Source organism: Diplotaxodon limnothrissa, linkage group LG14, assembly GCF_057381915.1.
Source record: "Diplotaxodon limnothrissa isolate DT_005_m linkage group LG14, D_limnothrissa_male_GT1.1, whole genome shotgun sequence".
Classification (NCBI taxonomy): domain Eukaryota; kingdom Metazoa; phylum Chordata; class Actinopteri; order Cichliformes; family Cichlidae; genus Diplotaxodon; species Diplotaxodon limnothrissa.
The window spans coordinates 37,183,054-37,201,322 of record NC_140609.1 but is presented as its reverse complement, the minus strand read 5'-3'; the positions used below and the strand labels follow the sequence as shown (position 1 = coordinate 37,201,322).

General features: G+C 43.8%; 1 protein-coding gene across 1 annotated transcript; it reads left to right on the top strand.

Annotated features, from left to right (window-relative positions):
- Positions 1-118: 118 nt before the first annotated feature.
- On the top strand, positions 119-14,489 carry zc3h4 (zinc finger CCCH-type containing 4). Its single transcript, XM_085371179.1, has 14 exons — positions 119-392; positions 4,916-5,207; positions 5,300-5,404; positions 5,511-5,715; positions 6,084-6,235; positions 6,320-6,413; positions 6,840-6,970; positions 7,077-7,190; positions 7,791-7,902; positions 8,416-8,525; positions 8,719-9,197; positions 9,647-9,969; positions 10,071-10,319; positions 10,550-14,489. The coding sequence occupies exons 1-14, from the start codon at positions 313-315 to the stop codon at positions 12,247-12,249; spliced, it is 4,146 nt and encodes a 1,381-aa protein (XP_085227305.1). The 5' UTR covers positions 119-312; the 3' UTR covers positions 12,250-14,489.
- The last annotated feature ends 3,780 nt before the right edge of the window (positions 14,490-18,269 follow it).

Below are 18,269 nucleotides of genomic sequence, written 5' to 3'. Positions count from 1 at the left end.
GCCATTCGTTGATTTCCGTGAGGAGCGTACGCTATTCGTCATGATGTCACTCTCGGGAAGGCCAGCCCCTTTTCTCCTTGGAGAAGATGGTCGGCCATTTTAGGTTCATCAGTCGTCATTTCACATCGCTACAGTAGGACGGAGAACGTCAGGACTCAATATTTCTCTTACAACTGTAGTGGAGAATTGCCTACTATGAACTGAAACTCTTCCTAAAATCAAAACAATTAGATCCTAGTGTGAAGTGACGCATAAGCCAGTAGTTTCCAGTGTCGAGTTGTAATTTTTTGCACCTCAATGTAGCTAGAGGAAATGGCTGTGGAAAGCATGACTGTCCATCCAAACTCCCCAACTACCAACCACGAACACAACAGTCTCCTGACTGACGAAAGGTCGAGTAATTCTACAGTCATATTTAAATGAAATTATTTATTTGTCCTGTGCTTTTACACAAAAAGCCCGGGGTTTCTTTTTCCTTTTTTTCTGTCAGAGGGATTAAATTCGCCTTTTCTGGAAAACGAGTACAGAGGTAACGCCATGTTGATACGACAACGCCAACTGGGAGGCCAAAAAAAACTTCTGGGATAACGCTGTTCCCTGTGTTTTATTTACGTTTATCACAATCAACGAGCAATCGACTCGAGCCAGCCTGTCTCAAGGAAAAGAGATGAGGTTGAAACGGCTGATAAATCATACTTTAAGCGACCATACTTAACAATTCGACGATTGATCACGGCGCCTTGGTTAACTAATCACCCTCTCTTAAAAAACTTAACTAATTAGTTCAATTAATCGTGTGTGTTTGGTATCAGTAGCGATCACAGCGGTAAAAGGAAAAAACAAACATTAAACTGGTGGGTTTTTTTTGCTAACGGTGAGGCCTACTCAGGCTAGCAGCGTTAGCATGTTAGCTGGTGTTACTAACGTATGCTGTTGGCAACAACAGAGAAAGGCTAAGCTAAGGGCTAATACTTATGTTGACTGTGATTTTTAAGGTCGTCGATATTTCTAATGGCTGCTGTTTTTTAAGTAGCCCAACTTTAAGTTATTTGATCACTATCGTCGATTATTATCGGTTCAAATGCATTTGTGCCGTTGGCGGAGCGTAGCGCTTAATTGCACCCTTGGCGTTACGCACTTAAAATTGTCATCGTCTCATTAATTGTAAATAACTCAAATAAGAAAAACCCTTTAGCTCCCCTTATGAACGCCCTCAAACATTTAAGTTTAATTGTCGTTAAATTTAGATTTTTTTTCGTTTTACTGTAGTTATGGATGTATTTTAACTAACATGCCATTTTTATTCACAGTCGTGCCCACACTGACTCGTCCCCAACATCCCCCCGAAGTCCCCCCACCTCCCCCAAAATGTGTAAAACGTCTGCAAAGCATCCCAAAAGTGTTTAAAGTCAAACACAAAAGTTCCCTTCTCCACTGTCCCCAGTTGGCAAAATTTGCTGTACCCGGTTGGTCCCCCACTTTCCAATCCCCACAAACTCCCACTTAGTGTCCCCGAAAGTTTAGCGAGAAGCTTTATTTTTTTGTTGTTTTGAGTGCAAAATGTGAAGAAAGCCCGTCACAGTAAGTATTCCCCATTTTAAATGTGGCCCTTTGTGCTTATAGAGTTAAGTTATGGAGTCGAATATTGAGCTAATAATGTGCCATAATGCATGGTAAACCATTTGATCCGGAATAATCATGTGCTCTGCTAAACCTAAGCTGTCTGGTAGGAGGTTTGTTTGGAGATTTTACACTTTGGATATAAATGGAAACTGTCTGGTGTAACTAACATGGCGAACTGATCATGCACAGGACTGGACTTTATTGTGCTCAGCTTACAAATAACAAAGTAAATAACAGTTTTTCCTCTCCACAGCTCTGTACAGCTAAGCTTGTTTTGGTAGTATAGAGTATGCTTGAATGGGGTTTGCTGTTTTATGTTATTCCCTAAATTGGGAAGCAGCAGGTGATATGTGTGTGTAAGGGGGTATTTCAGAATTGCAGGGGGGCCAACAGCTTGTGCCCATAGCGATTCCCAGCCACCCCCTATTCACAACAACCTGCCTCCACAATACAGCCAAATCCCTGTGCTATGAAAGGGAGCCCTCCTTTGTAACAGGTCTGTGCAATCATGCCAGTCATAAAGTAGGGGTCTGAGTTTGTGGTGTTTGATTAAAAGCTGATAGCTTTTTTAGGACAAATCATCTTATAGAGTCTATTAAAGTGTTTTAGATAATATGTCAAAAATGGACTGGACTGGGTTAGTTGGTATCTGATACTGCGTGTCTTTTTACATATTTCCAGAGAGAATAAGTGTAGTTTAATTCTGGCTCATGGTCCCGAGTACCAAATATGAAGACAGATTTTGTAGTTTATTCTGGATTGTGTCTTGTGAGCCATTAGCAGATAACTGATTTTTTTTTTCTGGCAGTGAATCCAGGTTTTATGAGCCCATTTTTAATAAAAGTGAGAGTTTACTAGGTCATCTGTGGATATCTTTGCACTCTAAAACCTAAAAATCAGTCAAATCTGGAACAGCTACTAATGAAAGATGACCTTTGTACTCCTTGAAGCAGTCCCTTGGCAGGCTACATCTTGGCAGCAGCCAGGATTTGTGGTGGAAGTTGGACTTTGCTGTAGACAGTTTTCATTCTTTAAGCTAACGTGTTTGTGGCATTCTCTCTTTTTTTAATAATATATTTGCTGTTTTGAGGGGAGAAATTGGGCTCTGATGATTAAGGCTGATTAATTTGCTTCCCCTGAGAAAGCCGGTGAGCTGAGGATGTGGTGCATACTACACGTACAGTGGAGTTGACATTTTGCCTCAAAAGCAGATCAGCTGTCTTCCACCACCTGCTCCATCTTAGCTCACTGTGGGCTCAGAGGAGGACAAAACCTGCCTTTGAGAGTCTGATACTGAATGGCAGTAGTCTTCTCAGTGAATCAGTTAACTCCTGTTCACATCATCCAGAGCTCAGACCTCTCCCTGACTGCTGGACACAGTGCTTGTCAGCCTACTTTGGGTGTTGGCCTTTAGGGAGGTACTAATATTTTTTCTTTTCTTTGTTACTAACATTTTTGTGTCAACATTTTATGACGTGTGTCTTGCACAGTTTTGACGTAACAGAGTGCCACATGGTTTTTCTTTTCCTTTTGTGGGCCGGCCCAGAAGTTGGCATCGATCTGGCTCCCTCAGCTAAAAGCCAGTAGGAAGTTTCCACGGGCTTCTAGATTGTGGCAGGAAATGTGCTCTGTGGGAAATAAAAGTTTATGATAAATACATATTTTGTTCGGCAATTTAATCTGAGATTAAGACCCATTACTGCAACACTCTGTTGCAAGTTCTTGTTGTTTTGAGAGATGGCCAAACATAAACACGTTAAAGTACTCAACCTTCTCTGAGGTAGTCCTCAGTAACAGCAGACATCAAACAGCAGGAACTGTCTGTTTATTTTTTTTTTCTACACCAGATGGATGTCCTTCATATTAGAAGTTAAAATACATTCAAAAGAGGAAAAAAAAGGCCTTATAGGGTATTTTTTTACTCTGGCAGTGTTCCAGCTGTGGTGGCTAAAATCTGTCTGCGTACAGACAAAAACACAAACACTTGGCATATTGCGCAGACTTCCTTTGTGGTTACTTCTGCTGCTGTAGGAGTGATGATTGCATTTTATCTGTGTATGATAACACACGCACAGAGGCTCACAAGGTGAAAACACACCAGTATTGCTGTCGTGAGTGTTAATAATAGAAGCACAGTATTACATATACACATGACCTAATTTGAAGTCTGAAATTGTTCGTGCTCGTCACGTTATGAGATTAAATCCAAAGGAAAGGTGTTGATGCTTTCTGGAAGCTGTGTAGACGATGTAGAAAGTTCGCCTTGAATACACAGTATTTTAGTTCACCATTCAGCGTGTTTTTATCTATCCTTCTGTTTGGATGACCTAGATAATATGTCAATAAGCAGCTGTGCAGTCTAACCTCACTGCAGGAGCGTTTGAGTTTGTTTTTTAATCTTGAGTGCGATTATATATCCCTCCCAGTGTATGCATAAAGTGTTGTGTTTGACATTTTAGTGTTTCCTTCACCTGGCTTATATGATTGAAAGGTCATCTTATTCTTATGGCAATCCCAGGTACTTATTATGTGCAGTCTTTACAGGAATGCATGTGTATACAAATACAAAATCATTAACTTTAACATCAACCTGCCATAGATTTCAAATTCTGCAGTTAAATTTACATTTACCCATCTTACGGTGTGACAGACTGTCCATCAGAATACACCGTATAACCTTGTAAATCTTCAGCATCAGAAATTTTCCTGGCAGAAAGTGGTGCGTGCTACAGATTAATAGTCTCTTTTAGAATTATATACAACCATCAGCTCGTGTTTCATATCACAGTCACATGGCAGCAGTGTAAGCAGAGACCCCCAGACCCCCCCCAGCCAGATCCTCCAGCTCTCCAAGGGGACACGGAGGGGTTCCTGAGCCAGTTGAGAGACATGATCTCTCCAGCATGTCCTGTATCTATCCCAGGGTCTCCTCTCAGCGGCATACCCAGGATACAAAAATACAACAAACAGTAAACAAGGATCTAGATTAATTTGACCGATAATTTTCTGAAAAGTCTGAAATCGCAACGGCTCAATCAGGAAAAAATGGCACCATCTATGATATTAGCAGCAGATTATGATCGATGACTCGTTCTTGAATTGTGCGTGTATCCCTGTATCTTCAATTTTCAAATTCGCCGAGCCTCTGTACTCGTTTTCGCCGATTTACCCCCAGCTGCGTGTATAAAGTCGTTCTTGCTTCCTCCTCTTTGTTTGTATAATTTTATTGTGCATTTATCTTTGTAAAATTTTGTGACCATAATATTAAAGATGGCTTTCTTTTCATATACAGGGCAGAAGATGGAGAGCTGGAGGAGGGTGAGTTGGAAGATGATGGGGGAGAAATGGAGGAGGAAGAAATGGCAGGAGGTGTGTCAGCAGTCGGTCCAGGTGGAGACGGTGAAGAAGTGGGTGGAGGTGAAGGAGGCCACGAAGGGTCGGCGGAGCGGCCTCGGCGAAGTGGGGAGCGCCACGCTAGCAGCGGTTCAGACGACGAGAGAGCCCACCGTCGTAAGAGGAAGCGGAAGAAGGAGCGGGAAAGAGAAAAGAGGAGGTCCAAGAAGAAACGCAAATCACGACATAAAGTAAGAATTGTAGTAAACGCAGAGATGAAAACACCCGTTTTCTGGCTTAACCCAAAAATATCAACTCTAACATTTGTCCCTTTTTCTCTCAGCGTCATGCGTCCTCGGATGATGACCACTCAGACTACAGTGATGAGTCTGACTACAGTCCCAGTGAGAAAAGGAAATATAGAGAGTACAGCCCCCAGTACGGTTCTGTAAGTCTGAAAAGAAAACTTTCCCAACACACATGTTACGTGTGCATAATATAATGTGAACATTGTGAAAGTATTCTCAGTTTATCAATGTCTTATCTCTCTCTAGTCTCGTGGGAGCTACGGTGGCGCAAAGAGGGGTGGTTACATGAAGATGGAGAAACAGGGTTACGGAGGTTACGATGACTACGAAGATGACAACTTTGAGGGAGAGGAAGATGAAGACATGGGGGATGACGACTACGATGACTTCACCAAGGAGCTCAACCAGTACCGAAAGGCCAAGGAGGGAGGAGGCGGCCGTGGTGGGCGAGGTAATTTCACGGCAGTTTGAAAAATAGACTTTTTAAACATATTCTGCTGTATGCTAAATATGTGCTCAGCTGACAAGTCAACACGGTTTCATAGCAAGACTGTACACGGAAAAATCAAACCTAAGATCCAACGTTGTGACAAGGCCAGCTGTCTTTTCTAGGGATGTTTTCAAACAAGGAAAGAGAAAAATGTATCACTGTGTTATCAAAGTTCACTATTTTACCTGCACCACAGTTGAATTTGCACTCGAGCATATTTGCATACATACACACAACTTCTCTTATCAATACAAATTTCAGATAAGTTGCTGACAGGTGGAATCCCACTTTTGTAGCTTATTCTTACTTCTCTCTTTGTCTTCGTGCAGGGGCCAGAGGTCGTATGAAGAACCACAGAGGCCGTGGATTAATGAGAGGAGGGAGGAGGGGAAGAGGAGGAGGCAGAGGAAGAGGAGGGCGAGGCGGAGGAGGAAAGATGGGAGGAGATGATGATGGAGACGGCTACGGAGATGAAATGGAGGTGAGGATTAGAGCTCAGAATTATATTTTGCTCCAAGTTCACAAAGAGTCAGTTAAATGACAATAATAATCCTTGTCCTTACAGTATGGAGATGATGACTACGACATGGGTGATGATGACTATGATGACTACTCGAAAGAGCTCAACCAGTACAAGAAGTCCAAAGACAGAGGCAGAGGTTTGTTTTTCGTCTCTTCCTTCCGTTTCCTTTTATTTAAATTTGACCTACGTTGTTTGTTTTTTCTTGTTTTCATATGTTATTGAGATAATTGTGTGTGCACGTATTAAATATGGACAAAGACTCAAATAATGCCATCAGTGTATGTGCAAGTGTTTCTGTGAGCCAAAAACTGAGGTACCAGACTGTTCTAAACACTCAGTTTCAGTATTCCTTTTAAAATCTTTCATCCTGTTGATGTCATAGAAGCTAGATGTCCATACTATGGCACACAGTTTGTGAGGCCAATCAGCAGAAAGTTGCATTAAAGGGAGGGTTAAGGGAGCTAAAATGGCTAAAACTAGGATTTATGCAAAATTAATGGGGAAATATATCCTTTTTTTTGCCCAAAAGTTCACTCACACTGTCTCTTGATTTCTCCACCAGGTGGTAAAGGGGGCCGCGGGCGAGGCAGAGGTAAAGGAGGGCGTGGCATGATTAGAGGAGCAAAGGGTCGAAACAGAGGGAGAGGAAGAGGAGACATGGGGAATGATGACAACGGAGACATGGACAACGGGGTAAAACTTTCATAATTATTATGAGCTCAGGTTAAGCGCCCTGATCTGGTAACAAACTGGACAGTACAGCTAATTTGTATTTGCTTGTTGTGTGGGGTGGGTTCAGGATGGTGTTGGAGGTGATGGACCGGGAATGGGGAGGAGGAATCAGAATGAAAAGCACCAGGACAAGAAAGGAAAGGCCATCTGCAAGTACTACATCGAGGGGAGATGCACTTGGGTAGGATGGCACAAATATCAATAATATGTATTATTAATGCTCTTTTATTGTATACATACAGTTAAGTTCACTTTTCAAAGTGCACATATACAAATTTTGTATTACATTAGTTCCAATCGGACATGCGCACATCTCCTTTGAGGTTGCATTAGGAAGGGCATCCGGCGCACATCTCTGCCAAATCAAACATGCAGAGTTGCCCGCTGTGCTGAAAGTAACTTTCTAACAGTTTTTCATGATTTCATACCTCAAACGCAAACACATTTTTAAAATAGTATTTTAGAGTTTTATAAAGATGTTTTAGAAAAAAATTTACACTCAACTATACTGTTTAGCACACTAGCTACCTCCTGACTGGATAAAAATATAACTGTTTCCAGTGGAAATTTCAACGTTTGGTGCCAGGAATCTATAGCTTAATGCAAATATTTTAAAAGGCTTTATACTAATATAAACTCTTATAGCAGCATGTAATAACCACAGCTGCAAGATAATGCAGAGGAAATGTCTTCTGTGTTGTTTATTTTGGTCTACAAATTATCTGTTGGCTGCTGTCTCAGCCCTGACATCCATAACACACATTTTTTTCCCATACAACAGGGCGACCACTGTAACTTCAGCCATGACATTGAGCTGCCAAAGAAGAAGGAGTTGTGCAAGTTCTACATCACTGGATTCTGTGCCCGAGCTGACCACTGTCCTTACATGCATGATATCCTTTGCTGTTGACCACATGGAGAGCCTATTTATCAGTATAGATAAGGCAGTCTGGAGTTGTGGATCAGAACCAGTTTTTCCAATCAAATTAAACTTGAATCTCTGACTAGTAAGTCAAGTTAAGAGTCAAGCTGGCAATATTTACCAGTATGAAGTTGCATAAGTGAAATCAATCCAGGGTTTACACCTGTTTATTCGGGCCACCAGGCCAAAGTTGACCCTTTGCTCGATATGTGCACCAGTGTTTTGTTTCAGGGTTTGTTTTTTAAAAGCTCCAATCGTTAAAATGACCATTTAGTTTTCATATTAGTTTTAACAACCATTAACACTATGAAGCAAAGATGAACTAGCAAATTGTTTTATCCAATAATCAGGGTAAATGATGTATTGTTGTATGTGAGTGAGGTTAAATATGATGCAGTGCTGTATCAGTCGTCGTACCCACTTTGTCTGATGTTGACACAGCTGATAATGTGACACGAGTGTTCCTCCTTGACTCCTGTGCTACGTGAATTCCCCTGTAAGCTGTTCCACACCACAGGGAAGTGTGTCAATGGTGACGAGTGTATGTTCTCCCACGAGGAACTCAATGATGATACTCGGGAGCTGCTTAACAAGGTAGGAACCTCCGACCTCGAAGACAGTCACCTCGTTTATCTTCTGTAAACTCTCACAATATTAAGTGTATATAAGTTAGATTTTTGTCACTCGCACAGTCTGCCAGTTTAAGTTGACAGACTGTTGTTTTTGTTTGCCTTCAGTTGTGTTTCTTTAAGATTCACCCAGCAGAGTATTTTTCTTGGTTTTGTAGATGCTGGCAGAGGATGCAGAAGCTGGAGCTGAGGACGAAAAAGAGGTGGAGGAGCTGAAGAAGCAAGGAATTAACCCGCTTCCTAAGCCCCCTCCTGGAGTCGGCCTCCTTCCAACCCCTCCCCGGCCCGTTCCTGTTGAAACCAACACAGGTGGTGTGGATTTTGCTGGGCCTCCAGCTGGTGACTTTGGGGGTCTTCCTGGACCTAATCAGGTGCCCATGGCTGTCAAAGGTCCCCCAGGACCAGGGCCTGTTCCTGTCCCTGGTCCCTGCGTCGGTCCACCTGTCCACGGTCCTGATGGAAGTCCCTTCCAAGGTGGCCCGCCGAATCCCCCTGGCCTTCCTCCTCCTCCCCACATGGGTCCCCCACCTCCTGCTGGTGGAGGAGGAGGAGGAGGAGGCATGGGGAAGAAGATCCCCTCGTTGTTTGAGATTAAAGTTCAGCCCACAGGACAGCTGGCCCAGAAACTCGCAGTTAGGTAAGAGATCAGAAATGCAAAGAATTAAAGTGAGTATTTGTATAATCCGCATCCTGACTTTGTCTGTAAGAAGATCCAAGTTCTCAGTTTTTGGAATGTAGGAATACTGTCTGAGGTTTTTACTCTGAGAACTGAAAACGTTTTCTGAACATCTGTGAAATTGCGTTAAGGCTGAGAAGCATCTGCTTAGATTCACAACAGCTCAAAGGTTCCTCCCAAAACCCGCGGGCCCTGAGTGTTGAGTAGACAAAGGATTTTCAGTGCAATAATTATTTTAGTGTTTGGTTATTGGTTTTGTCAGACTTCTAGGAAATGCACAACTAGCAGAGAATAATGTGTAACAGGAACTAGTATCTACATTTTTTTAATTAACTCTAAATAATTAAAAAAAATGTTTGCTTTGAGAGTCACTATCCGAATTCTAAATCACACTCCCGCTTTTGTATTAGAAGCCAGGCCCCCAGTACCAACCAGGGTCAGACCCCAACACCTGGACCTCAAGGGCCCCCTGGTGCCCCTCCTCCCAGATTCCCTGCCCCTCCAGGTATGATGCCCCCTGACATGCAGAACATGGGCCCCAACCTTGGAATGAACCAGGGCCCTCCCAACATGGGACCCGGTGGACCACCAATGATGGGAGGATTTCCACCAGGAGAGGGCCCTCCACATGGAGGTGCTATGCCTCCAGGTCCTCCTCAGGGAGGAGGAAACTTCTACAATAACTTCTACAATCAGCAAGAGGGTATGAAGATGGAGGGTGTGGTTCAAGAAGGTGAGATCATTTTATACTAAATACCAAAATAGAGTTGGAGCAGCTTACTTCAAACAATAGTGGCTCTTAAACTTATGAGAATGTTGTCTGTTCCCTATCAGGTGACAGTTACCAGGGTTTTTCCGGTATGGACGAGAGAGGAGGCACAGGAACATTTGGAAATCAGTCAGGCAACCAGGAAGGCCCTGCTAATGGAGCCACAGCCAATCAGGGGGGGATTTCTGTGCCTGACTTTCTGCCACCTGCTCAGCGCGTCCTCTTCATGAGGATCCAACAGAAGCAGCAAGAGGAAGAGGAAAGAGCTCGCAGGATGGCTGAGGGAGGAGCAGAAAAAAGCAGAGACACTGAAGGTAGAGGAACAGCACCTGCATCTGTGTATAAATGATTCCTGTGGCATAGTGAGATGTAGCATCCTTTGCAAGTATTCCTCTTTCCGTATGACTGTCTAAGAACAGGAGAAACCTGTAAAACCAAAGACTTAAGACTTAAAACCATTTTGTGTGTAACAGAAATGAGACGGAGGTGACCCTTTCAGTGATTGCTTAGAGTTGACCAAAATGTCAAATCCCTCTTTTCCTAGGTGACTCAGGGAACTGGTATTCTAGCGAGGATGAGGATGGCGGTGGGAGCGTGACTTCCATCCTGAAGACCCTCCGTCAGCAGACCCAGGCTCCTCAAAAATCTGACGTGCATCCGAGCGACCCACGCCTTGTGAAAGCCTCTCCTTCCCACCCTCCGGCTCGCCCAGCAGACCCCCGCTTAGCTCGGGATCCACGCTTGGCACGTGCTGCTGAGTCAGCTCAAATCTCTGACCCCACCCACTCCACACTCGCTCCATCGTCATCTGGACCACCTGCAGACCCCAGGCTAGCTAGGCTAGCTGCTGCTGCCTCAGCAGGATCTGCCTCCCATTCGCCTCCAGCTGCTAAGCCTGAACCTCCCCTGGTCTATAAGCCCCCTCCGCTCACGACCCCGGCAGTGGATGAGGAGGAGACTGAGCGGGTTCTACGGGACAAGCCCGTGCCGATTCCTCTGGATCCGCTCATGGGTATGGCTCTGAAAGACCCACGTTCCCAGTTGCAGCAGTTCAGCCACATCAAGAAGGATATTGTTCTTCACATGCCAGCATTCGCTAAAACCATCACCTGGTCTCCTGAAGATCTGCTTCCGCTCCCTATTCCCAAGCAGGACCTGCTTCCTCTACCCCCGGGCATCCCTCCCGTGTCCACCCTTGACTCACGTCTGTCCCGCGGTCAGCAGCAGCAGTTACACACGCCACTCACTCACTCGCAACCTCCTTCCGTACAGCCTCCTCCTTCCTTAGACGCCCCTGCTCCCTCCTCCTCAGCTTCTACCCTCCCAGAATTTGAATTTCTGTCTCGCATCCTGAAGAATGTTAACTCCAGCACGTCCCAGACTCCTTCTCCTCCTCATTTACCCACACCCCCTACCACTATGCCAGTTATGGGTCAACCTCAGTCCATGCCTGCAGCTTCTATAGAAAAGCCTGTTGACCCCCGTGTTGCCCGCAAAGTCCCCTCTGATCCCCGTCTCCAGCCACCGAAGTCGGCACTGAAGCAGCCATCAGAACCTGTGCCCCCTCCGTCCACATCTCCTGCACCAACATCTAGTTCTTCTCCACCTGCCATCGCTCCCTATGACCCACGGTTGCTCTCCTCAGTTGGGGCAGGGCGCAGTGTAGGGGCCGGGACACCAGGGGGTGCCAGTGTGCTGAGCAGCATTAGTCTGTATGACCCTCGGACTAACAAACCAGGCAGCCCTGGTACCAGCAGTGGCGCTAACAACTCTCCTAACTCAGCCAGCCAAACTGAGTCCAAACTCAGTGACCCCACAACGAGTAAACCTAAATCCAAGGAGCCCCTCTTTGTTCGGAAGTCTGCATTGGACCAACCTGAGCCAGAGAAAAGTACAGAGCAAGGCACGGATAGATACAACAGCTATAACAGGCCCCGGCCCAAACCTGCGCCCTCACCTAACTCCACAGCTCAGGGCGGGCCTGCTGCAGCTGGGGTGGCTGCAGCTGGAGGTCAGGGTGCTCCTGGATCTGCTGCAGACCAGGCGCCTGCAGGGGTCCATAACCTACCAGTATCCTCTTTATTTGGTGTTGTGAAGCAGGCTAGTAAGCCTGGCGGGACAAGCAGCCCCTTTGGGGGAAACAGCCCTGCACAGTCTGATCAGGCGGCCGCAGAGCAGGACAACGGCTCCCTGAAGGAAGTTTTCAAAGGCTTTGACCCCACAGCCTCTCCCTTCTGCCAGTGACACTGATCCTGGGACCCTGACGCCCCACATGTGGCAGCTGGGTGTGGGTTGTTTCAGGTTTTTGGACACTGAAAATGTCAGTGCAAAGAGAAACGTGCACTGCGGCAACTGCCTGTAAGACGAGTTTTGATAAGATTGGCAGCAGACATATTACACACAGACACACACACACACACCCAAACACAGTGTTTCAGATTCTATAAAAGACTCTCGGGTAGCGTTTAAAGTTTAAAGTGAAATCTCTATTTTAAACAGACTTATTGATGTATAAATAGATGTATTCTCTCATCTCAGTGCTTAATGAAAATGATTATCCTGACAACAGACACACATTTATATGGAATGAAACTTTAGGCATCACATGTGTTTAAATCTCCTTTTATTTAAGTTTCTCACATCCTTCTGTTTCATATTTCTTCTCTTCTTAAAGCTGATGTGCTCGTGTATATATGCATATTTTCTGGTTAGTTACAGATGGCTGTGCTCTTTGTAACAAATTAAAAGCTTTTTTTTATATCTGATTTTCCCAACAATATATTGTTTATTTTTGGTGTTTCTTTAAACAGAATCAAGAGCACTGAGGCAACTTACTTTACACCTGTCAAAAACTAAATGCCCTCCACATCACTGCCTTTGCTTTCATCCACTGTCCTCTGTCTTTGGCGTCACATCAAACTAAAGCATTTTTTTTTCTTTCCACGTTACTTTTTTTCTGCAGAAATGACTGAAATGGTCTTTATTCTACTTAAATGCTTTTTTAAGTATTTTTCTACTCCTTTGCACTGTCAGCTTGTGTCTCTGAGGCTTGTATTTATATTTTGAGTGGCTGTAACCCTTCAGGCTGTTCATGTACAGCTCCATTTCAGGTGTTTAGCTCTTACAGGTGACAGGCTCTTTAATCACTACACAACCGTTGAAGCCCCTAATTCTCACAGATTTTGCCTTTACTCCAGTCTTGTTGCTGTGAGGAGAAACAGACTTTCACTTGAACATTTATTTTTATCGGTTTGTGAATATGGAGAGCACTTAAGCTCTAGTTTCCATAAAGCTTAAGGGGGCGTTAGGAAAAAGCAGGAAACAGGTTTAGCTGCTCAGACTGATGACTGACTCTGTCACTTCGCTCTCCAATGGCACATTTAGTTAGCGGTTAGTTATCCATTGAATCATGTCCTTTTATCTCTGCTGCCAAAACTGGTTTTGTCAAAGTTATTTCCATGTATTTCCTCCTAATTACATTTGAATTTGGACCACTGAATTAAAAGTCATCTACATCTCAGCGTTTAGTTTCTTTGTTTTGTTTTATTAGCTGTTCTGAATAGAGAAGTTTTCTGCCTTGCATTCTCAATTGAAATGCTTGGCTGGTGGCACTATGACAATCATAAACTACATTTGGACCTAAAATTCAGACGACTTGTACGTGTCGCACTCATCTGTGCCCCCTCCTGCTTTTCATCTGAACCATGCCAACCAAAATAAATGAAACAAACTAAAAAAAATGTTTGAAAAAGTGGACGTGTAATTGTGGAAATGTTCACGGTTTGGACTCGCAGCTTAGATGAGAGTGCAAGTCTTCTCTCCAGAACGTCTGCCATAAACGCCATGAACTGTGTGAATTAGAAGTGAATCCAGCGTCTGAATCAGGGTGAGGGAAAGCGGTTGTTCCTGTTTGTTGTAAGGGGGGAGCGGTTTCATTGCCAGTCTCGTTGGCGAATCTGTACGTGAGCGGTCAGTTGTGGCGGGTTCAGATGTTTTTGACCTCCAGAAAGTGAAGATTGTACAACAGCTCTCAGGATCGTGTTCGTCCATCTTGTGTATAAACGTTTTAATTTATTTTTTTATACTTGAGTAAATATACTTCCTCACTTGTAAATTTTGAGCTGAATCATTTTGTATGTCAGAGATTACCACTCACCTCAGTGGGGCGTCGGCGCGCTGCAGCAGTGTGAGGAGAGGAACGACGTTCACGTCTGGTTTTGTGTATGAAGATTCAGATAAGAAAAACTCACTATTATGTCGTCCTCCCTGCCAGTCCATTTAAAAGCCTGTCAGGAGGCTGAGTGTCAGCTATAGCAAGTGTGAAAGTTGTTTGTTTTTTCCTTTATGGATTTCTTTTTGTTTGGTTCCTTTTTTTTCCTCACTATGTAAATTTGACCAGTATCCAGTTCCCGTCTTTGGAGGACTGGAGTTTTCTAACTGTACACTGTAGGTGAGGTTGTAAGTATTTAAATAAAATTAATACATGATCAACCAGTTTCAAGTATTTCCTGTGTTGTCAGTACCTCGGATGATTCATTTGACGCATTTTTGTTTTCTGTCAAAGTCTCTAAGTAATTCATTGAAGTCACGATTGTTCAGCCGGATGAAGGTTGTGAGCGCTGAGCTGTCTATCTGTGTCTCCAGTCAAATCAGATTATCTAAAAACGCCCTTTGGCCTGCTTTTCAGATGTATTTTTCACAAGCAGGCTGTCATTTTTTTTTATCTTGTTCTTTTATATATTTAGACCTGAACCGTGCAGTTCTTGGCTCGGTCCCTGTGGATTTGGATCAGTACCTCAGCAGCACACAGGCTGTTTCCTGGTTAAGTACGATCCACTACTGACTCACTTCCTGCTACCCTCCCATCCTGCAGCACTGGCTCCAGGAAGACAAACTATTCATCCCGAACCTCAAAGGTTTCCTATCACACACGCGAGCGCACATGTTCTCCTCTGCCAGTTTGGTTCTACGTGTTGTACCCGCCTGTGACCTTCAGCACAGCACAACACAATGTTATACGAGGTTATCCAATAGCTAATTAAAATGATTATTACCTTTATTTAATTAGGAAGTCTCAGACATTAAATCTCGTATGTCTTCCTTGGCCAAACGAAGTAACGTAAAACACCAAATCTACAACATCATAAATTCAACTTTAAATTCTAAGGTTTTAGAAATTGGAAAATATTAGTATTGTCTAAAGATTAGGTAGAAACAAAGTATAACATTACAAAATTATTTAACAGAAACTACAGGGCAGTGATTATCAGTTGTACACTACTTTTTGTAAGGCGTTGGACAAACATGGAGTCGGCAAATGTCTCAGCAAATTCACCCCACGGTGATGTTCAGGCCTCGGCTGGCTCATGACGACAAAATTAGAAAAAGAATGAACAAGTGGGGCTTGTTTGGACGTGTTTCCAGCTCACGTTTGCAAAGTTGTATCTGAACAAACCAAAAGACTTCAGGAGCACGGCAGACCAAAGTGGAGATGTTTGACAATGATGCACAGCATCAACTAAAGAACCCAGAACATCAGCACAAACACCTCAAGCCAACTGCCAGCACGCTGTTGGAGGGGTGATGATTTGGGCTGGTTTTGCAGCCACCGAGTCGACAGTGAACTACTCTGTCTACCAAAGTAATCTAGAGTGAAATGTGAGGCCGTCTGGCAGGTTGGTTGCTCTGCTCTGCAGAAGGACAATGATCCCAAGTGTGTGCAGACCCCTGAGGAACAACGTTTTAGAAGTCAAGATTTTTCATTCTTGACAATAAAATATATTTCATGGTAAGACAGTTATGATTTAAACCATTGTATTGTTTTATCAGAAAATATTTTAGCATGGTTATAAATAAAAATATCATAATTTAATGTGACAAAGCGCTTTTAAAACTGTAAAGACTGCCCTGATTAGGTCACATTTATCTTTGACTTGGGTCTTTCTTAATTTGGCCTGAGGAGGCTGTGGTGCAGATGTTTATCAAAATTTGGGACATCTGCACGTGAACTGCCTTCAATAAACTTTGGTTTGTATTGTAATATCTATTCTCAACTTCTTCTCCATTATAATTTATTTATAAAACATCAAAACAGCTAAATAGGTTTACATTTTTAGTAATGACAAAACTGAAAGTAAAGTAAAGACAGTCTGGAAAACCCACTAAATTTAAAACAAACAAAAAAAAGAAATCACAAAAACATTCTTCACTCTTCAGCACAGCTGAAGTTTTCCAGATAAGATCCGTGGGATGGAATATGGTGATCCAGACTTCTGAGAACATGCAACCTCATTGCTGAAATAGGGAAATGTGGAGCGCTGTCATCTGCTTTTAGTATGATGCGTTGGGTTTTTTTGTATTGTTAAGTGGATGACCTGTACTGATAGTGGTGTTTTCCCAGAGTTCCCTCACACTCTGAGTTGTGCGTTCGGCGTATCTGTTATCAGTAATCTGCTTAGCTCCCTGTTCGGGGAAACTACCTGTGGTGAGAGTATATTTAGAAGACGTGATCCTCTTAGAGGACGACTTCAGCTTGGATTTGGACTCTGATGGTCTGTGAGCCGCAGTGCTCGCAGTGCTGGTCCTGCGCCTGTGGGGGCGCAGTGTGAGAAGGGTGACGTTGGTGGCCAGGCTGAACTTTCAATCTCCATTCACAAGATCTCTTATGTCTCTCTCTTTTGTGCCCGTCTGTCTCGCTATCATGAGAGTCTCTAAAAAAATTCCCACATGCTGCACGCTGAAGAGTGGAGGACACAGATGTTAAAGGACTAAAGGGATTTATTGCACCCAGAGGACTGGGAATTACTATTAAAGAGCTTCTTTGCTTAAACAATTAACCAACTAATCCCATCATCTGCGTTAAATAAAAGTAAAGAACATATTACTGTCCTGTGGTCGTTGCCTCTCCCAGGCGCCCACGCTCTCCAGACAGGGAGTCTGTCTGTCTCTGTGAGCTGCTTGTTGGAAGCCGATTCAGATAAGAGTGTCTGTTAACGCCAGAAATACACAAATGTAAACTCCACCTCTCATTTCTCCTCTTTGTCTTATTATTATGTTGGGACAGCCAAGCTGATCATTTTAACACAACTGCCAGAAAGTCCTTCTGAACTCTGTGAAAACTGCAACTGAATCCTGCAGCAGATCCAGCTCAGAGACTTATTAGACGTTATTAGGCTTATTTTTAATCCTCGTGTTTGGCAGGAAAGTAGGAACTGTGTGCGCTGAACCGAACAGAGCAGCAAAGAAAATGCCACATACATACATAGTTCTGTTCATTACCGTTAGTAGCACACGGTAGTAGTTTTTATCCACAATACACACAAAAAAACCCTCAGATGCTGTGTTGTAACCTGATTAAAGCTTATTTTATTAAATAACAGACTCAAACTTTGACCTGATTCATAGCCGTCTAATCCTAATCCCACTGGATATTACTTTGTTGTTATGATTGTTGTGTAAACAAGCAAACAATTCAAAGACACTGGATAATCTGAGGTGTCGCATGGACCAAAACATAACGTCCCTGAGGTGTTCTATTGGATTTAGGCCAGACATTGTCGTGGACCAGGAGGAACCCTCTGCACAGCTTCTCTAGACCCTTTAACGTTTGTCACGTGTGCTCAAGGTAACCCTGCTGTCATGTGTGAAAAGCACAGTGGTGCACCTGGTAATTCTGGTATTCTGTGCCAAATGCAAGTCGGGCTCGATGGTGCTGGGCAGTGAGCACAGGGTCCACCCTCGTGAAGTACGCTTCTGATTGTTTGGTCAGAGACATTCTAAGCTGCATTTTGTAGCTCTGGCAGTGCTCATCCTGTTCCTCCTGTCACTAAGAAGCAGATACTGGTCCCGCTGACTGGTTAAGGATCTTCTACGTCTCTGCCCAGCTCTCATAGAGTAAGCACCTGTCTCCTGGAATCTCCTCCATGCTATTGAGCTTGGAGACACAGCAAGTCTTCTGGCATCGGCTTGTATTTATGTGCCATCCTGGAGGAGTTGGACTACCTGTGCATCCTCAGCAAGCATGTGCCTGTAGGGTCCAGGTATCACCTCATGCTACCAGTAGTGACCATGACCCGAGTCAAATGCAAATCAAGTGAAATAACAGTCAGAAAAGGTGAGAAGGGAGAAAATTTCTGTGTCCCTCACCTGTAAAATCATTCCTGTTTTGAGGTTTGTTCCATTGTTGCCCGTCTCGTGCAGCTGAAACTGATTAACAGCGCCCTCTGCTACTTACCGACCAGATCGGTATCCCAGAAGTTTAACTG

Bases quoted from the DNA above. Each gene is read 5' to 3' on its own strand.
- zc3h4 (XM_085371179.1), top strand. From the start codon at position 313: ATGGCTGTGGAAAGCATGACTGTCCATCCAAACTCCCCAACTACCAAC. The intron at 5,716-6,083 runs GTAATTTCACGG...GTCTTCGTGCAG, and splicing joins AGGCGGCCGTGGTGGGCGAG to GGGCCAGAGGTCGTATGAAG. The intron at 7,903-8,415 runs ATATCCTTTGCT...CTCCTGTGCTAC, and splicing joins CCACTGTCCTTACATGCATG to GTGAATTCCCCTGTAAGCTG.